Genomic DNA, 5,023 nt, shown 5'->3' on the forward strand with positions numbered 1-5,023 from the left:
TTTTCACTCAGTTCAATGGGCGGTGACCACGCACACCCACCCAGGGCACACGAAGCTCACGCGGACCATGGGGGGTGGGCTCGGGCAGGCGAGGCGGGGCCGGGGAAGCGGGGTGCAGGCCCAGCTGCAAACAGCTGGCGCGGGCCCCTCCTGGCTGTGGGCCCCGCCACAGTGTCCAGCAGAAAATGAGAGATTTTAGCCACCAGGGCCTGAGGGCGCCCTGTGGGCTCCAGCACCATCCTGCTCAGCTCTGTGTTTCTCAAAACGTGCCCCTGCCCTCCCCCCGAAACGGCAGGACAGGGTGCACCTGGAGGCCAGGCCGCCACAGGGCTAATCAGTCACCGTGCGGTCAGGCACGGCCCGGACGGCCGGCCTCCTAATGGAGGACTTGGAACTCTTCCCGGGGCCCCTCAGTTTGGTTCCAGGATGAGCCCCGAGGAGGCAGGAGGGAGGGGGGCAGGTGAGAGCATGGGGGGCCGTGGTCAGCTGACCGCCCGCTCGGGGCACAGCTTCATTTCCTCCCGGGCGCCCATAAAAAATCATGCGAGAAAGAGACAGGAAATGACAAGGGGTCTTGTTTGCTGATCAAAGGCAGCGCGAGGTGGGAGGAGGCCGCCTGCCAGCGTGTTATTAGCTCCGCTCGGGCCTGTTTAACGGCCCCTCGCTCCCCCGCTCTCCATCCGCTGACGGCCGGCTCTTATCTCCCCCAGGCCCCAGACAGGATATTGCAGCTCTTATCTGAGCGCTGAGCGTGGTCGCCAGGCAGGACGAGTCCTGGGATGGGGGAGGCCGACCCCGGGGCCGGGCGCGAGATCCTGTTTGCGCTGATAGAACCCAGCTGGCGGGCCGTCGCCACGGGGGTGTGACAGGGAGGCACCCCGTGAAAGGCGAAACCCCGAGTTCATGGGGCAGAGAAGGGAGTCGCAGGAAAAGGTCTGAAACCCTAAACCTGGTGGTGAGAAAGGACCAGGCCCGGGGGAGGCCCCCAGAACCCCCAACGCCTGCCCTGCCTCCCTGGCGCTGGGGGAAGCCGGGCCTGGGGAGGGGTGGGTGCCACCCACCATGTAAGGTGTTTATTCTTCACTTCCCAGCACCCAGCAAAGCTGGCGTCAGCACCCCGCCATTAGAGCCTCGGCACCCCGTCTTCACAGGCACCTTGGTGCCCCCGTGCCCGCCCGGGGACTGACCTCAGCCCTCGCACGCACGCAGTGGTCAAGGCATCATTCCTGAGTGAAGGAGGGACTCAGGGGTGGACGTGATGGCCACGTACGCCCGTGCTACTTCCCGCGGCACGAACAGGACGGCTGCTTTGGAAGCCGGGGACTTGGTATTCTGCTGTCCTGGCCTGAGGGCACGATCAGGCCCGACTGGAAATTAGAAAATCGATGGGCACGTGCCATGAGAGCGAGACCGGCCCCGAGGCCTGGCGACAGTTACTCAGCGTCTGATGCTCGCCCAGCGCTGACTGCCAGGCGCGGTCCGCCCGTTACATGCGACTAACTCCTCTGACCCCGACAACACCCCTCGGAGCCTGGCTCGGGAGTGGGGAGAGGGTGAGGGAGGGGAGCTGGGTCCAAGCGGGCGCCTCCTGCCCTCACCCCTGCGCCCGTGCACGGCGAGGCCGCCGAAGCCCTGCCTCTGAGCACAGAGCGGATGCCGTGGCTCCTCTGCCCCCTCTCCTCCCCGACACACCGCCCCAGTCCCGCTCCTGACACCTGGGTCGTGGCGGGAGAAACTTCCTGCCCGTGAGCTGCCCACAGGCTGAGAGGCCTCAGGCTGGATTCTGGTCGAGGGCAGGCACCTCGGTTGCCGGTTGCCGGCTCGATTCCCGGCCCCAGTCGGGGCACGTGTAGGAGGCAGCCAATCGATGTGTCTCTCTCACATATAGGGTGTCCCAAAATTCACGCAAGATTTGAATTTTATGCGAACATTAACAACAACAACAACAAATAAAAGCCTAATTTTACTTGATTTATTGAATCAGATTCTAATATCTGTTGCCCTTTGATTTCAATCCCTTCAATTGGATGAGCATGACCAAGTACCAATGATGGCCCAGGAGCAGGGACAATGAAGACCACGGCTTTGCGTATGTGCCAGCAAAGCCGTGGAGGCCATTTACCCGATGCGCTATTCCATACATAACCCTATACTGTATACTTTATGAATCAATAAAAAATTTGCAATTTTAATTATAAACCTGTGTTTTCTATCAAAATTACTTCTTGCGTGAATTTTGGGACACCCTATAGATTGTTTCTCTGTCTCACTCTCTCCTCCTCTCTTCCACTTTCTCTAAAAATCAATGGAAACATGTCCTCAGGGGAGGATTAACAAAGAACATAAAATAAAGTAGCCCATCAGCCTGGCCGGCGTGGCTCAGTGGTTGAGTGTTGACCTAGGAACCAGGAGGTCAGGGTTCGATTCCCGGTCAGGGCACACTCCCGGGTTGTGGGCTCCATCCCCATGAGGGGCGTGTAGGAGGCAGCCGATGCATGATTCTCTCTGATCATTGATGTTTCTCTCTCTCCCTCACCCGTCCTCTCTGACATCAATAAAAGTACATTTTTTAAAGTGGCCTCTGTAGGGAGCACACCTACCTCCACGCCGTCCAGGAAGTGCCGGAACTCGGGGCAGATGAAGGCGCTGCCCGCGTAGGCCGCGTCCACGTGCAGCCACAGGTCCTCCCAGTTACCTGAAAACCAGAGCGATGAGTGAGCTCACAAATGGGAGCCCTTCTCATGTGGGGGGCGTGTGGGGCAGGCGTGGGGCCGCGTGGGGTCTGGCCGCTGACTCGTCCCAGCCCACAGCCCATCACTTGCCGGTTTTGGGATCCTGGGAGCCCCTCCCCTCGAAGGCAGGGAAGCAGAGGGCAGGGACCTGCATGTGCCTGGCACAGACCGGGGCTCAGCGCGTGCGCGGAAAGTGTGGGAAGATGGACGCGATGGCCCCTGGCCTCCAGGTGGACCCTGAGGCTCTATGAGGAAACCTGGAGTCCCCAGGTGGGGGCGGAGGGGAGATGGCCCGTAACACAGGCCCTCCTCTGGGGAACCGCGCTCTGGGCATTGCCCTGCTAATCACTTTAAGGACTGCTTAGCCATGGCCAGGAGTCTCGGGAAGCGGGAAGAGACACGGGAAGACTGCTCAAGGGCTGATGGTTCTCAGTCCGCAGGTACACGGCCCTCCCGCCGGGCGCGCACGAGAGCGGGGCGGGGAATTCTCGTGGGGGCAGCCTGGCCGTGGTGGCCTCTAAGAAATGATGTGTGTGGGACAGCTCGGCCGCACTGTGCGGGCAGCCCCCGTTCGGAGTTTGCGGAGGGAGCTCAAGCTAATGCGGTTTTGGGTCGTGGCAAATACAAAGCATTTTGGCCGCAGCCGGTGTGGCTCCGTGGGTAGAGCATCGGCCTGTGGACCAAAGGGTCCTGGGCTCGATCCCGGTCAGGGGCACGTACCTTGGTTGCAGGCTCCTCAGGCCCTGGCCCAGGTCGGAGGCAACCAATCGATGTGTCTCCCTCACATCGATGCCTCTGTCTGTCTCCCCGCCTCCCTTCCACTCTCCCTAAAAATCCATGGGAAAATATCCTCGGGTGAGGATTCACCACAGCAACAACATACAAAGCGTTTGCAAGCCTTCCCAGCGTGAAGCAGCGCTATGCTGGGGTCCACTTTATTGTGCCAGGCAGCGGTTCTCAACCTGTGGGTCGCGACCCCTTTGGCGGTCGAACGACCCTTTCCCAGGGGTCGCCTAAGACCATCCTGATATCAGATATTGACATGACGACGCATCACAGTAGCCACATGAGAGTCGTGAAGTAGCAACGACAATAATTTCATGGTTGGGTCACAACGTGAGGAACGGTATTTAAAGGGCCAGCAGGCTGAGAACCGCTGGTGTAAGGAGATGCTGTTTGTTCTGATGTCAGTCACACTCTGGAGGGAGCCCTGAAGGTCTGTGGACCCCCACACCCCCTGGGAGCCCTGCGGAGGAAGGGAGGGAGGGTGGTACTCACAGAGCGGGCCCACTTCAGAGAGGCAGTCGAAGGAGCAGCAGGGCGTGGTCCCCAGGGTGGCCACCACCTGGGCATAGAAAGCAGACGACCTTTCCAGGCCCCACCCGGTCACTGCCACACCCCTTGCCCCACGGCCCAGCGCCCGGGACCCTCCGCCGGGGAGACGCGGGTCTGAGGCACGGAGGTCTTCACCGAAGCGACAGCACACGAACCCCGTGGGGAGGAACAGCTGGGAGCCGGGCTGAGGCTAGAGACCCACAGGGTCCCCGCGGTGCCGGGGGCAGGAGTGAGCCCCCCCCCGCTGCCTGTGCCCCTGCCTCTGCTCTCACACGTCACTACCAGGTACACCGGGGTGTCCTCCCTTCGGCTTCTCCTCAGCTCGGTGTGTGCGTGTGTATGTGTCTCTGTGAGTGTAAATGTGCGTATCTGTGTGTGTCCATGTGTGTGTCTGTGTGTGTGTTTGCATCTGTGTGTATGTCTGCATGTGTGTTTCTATGTGTATGCACATGTGTGTATGTCTGTGTGTATCTCTGTGTGTGTGTGTGTGGGTGGGTGGGTGGTCTGTGTATCTGTGTGTGTGTGTGTGTGTGTGTGTGTGTGTGTGCCACGCACCCACCATGGTCCCCATGCACAGGCGGCGCTCCCTGGGGACCCAGCAGGGCGCAGGTCCCTGTCTATCTCTGTGCGGGGCTGGGAACCTCACGCAGCGGGACACGGGCCAGGTGCTGCCTCCGTCTCTTGGACGGTAGACACCGTGCTGCGCTACGGAAGGCAGTCCTGTCTGCACACAGCGTCGCGTGGAGCAGAGCCCGGCCGGCCGGCGCTCCCACGCGGTCCGTGGAAGAAATCCTCCTTAGGGGGGACAGGGTGGGGCCCAGGCCAGTGGCCTTCGCTGAGGGAGGTCGGAAACCCAGGTCGGACCCTGAGGCCTGGGGCAGCCCCACGACCCCTGTCTGAGGCTGAACGCCGAGTGCCCCTCGGAGCGGAGGCAGCGCCTGGCAGCCCTGGGCTCG

General features: G+C 61.3%; 1 protein-coding gene across 1 annotated transcript in view; it reads right to left on the bottom strand.

The window, feature by feature from the left end:
• DDC (dopa decarboxylase) overlaps nt 1-5,023 on the bottom strand; it is a 75,035-nt gene that overhangs the window by 30,440 nt on the left and 39,572 nt on the right. The window contains exons 5-6 of the mRNA XM_015566872.1: nt 4,011-4,077; nt 2,601-2,695 (exon numbers count right to left, since the gene is read on the bottom strand). Coding sequence (XP_015422358.1) covers nt 2,601-2,695; nt 4,011-4,077 — 162 coding nt within the window. The remainder of the gene's footprint in view (nt 1-2,600; nt 2,696-4,010; nt 4,078-5,023) is intronic.

The sequence above is a fragment of the Myotis davidii genome, unplaced genomic scaffold, assembly GCF_000327345.1.
Source record: "Myotis davidii unplaced genomic scaffold, ASM32734v1 scaffold472, whole genome shotgun sequence".
NCBI classification, from domain to species: Eukaryota; Metazoa; Chordata; class Mammalia; order Chiroptera; family Vespertilionidae; genus Myotis; species Myotis davidii.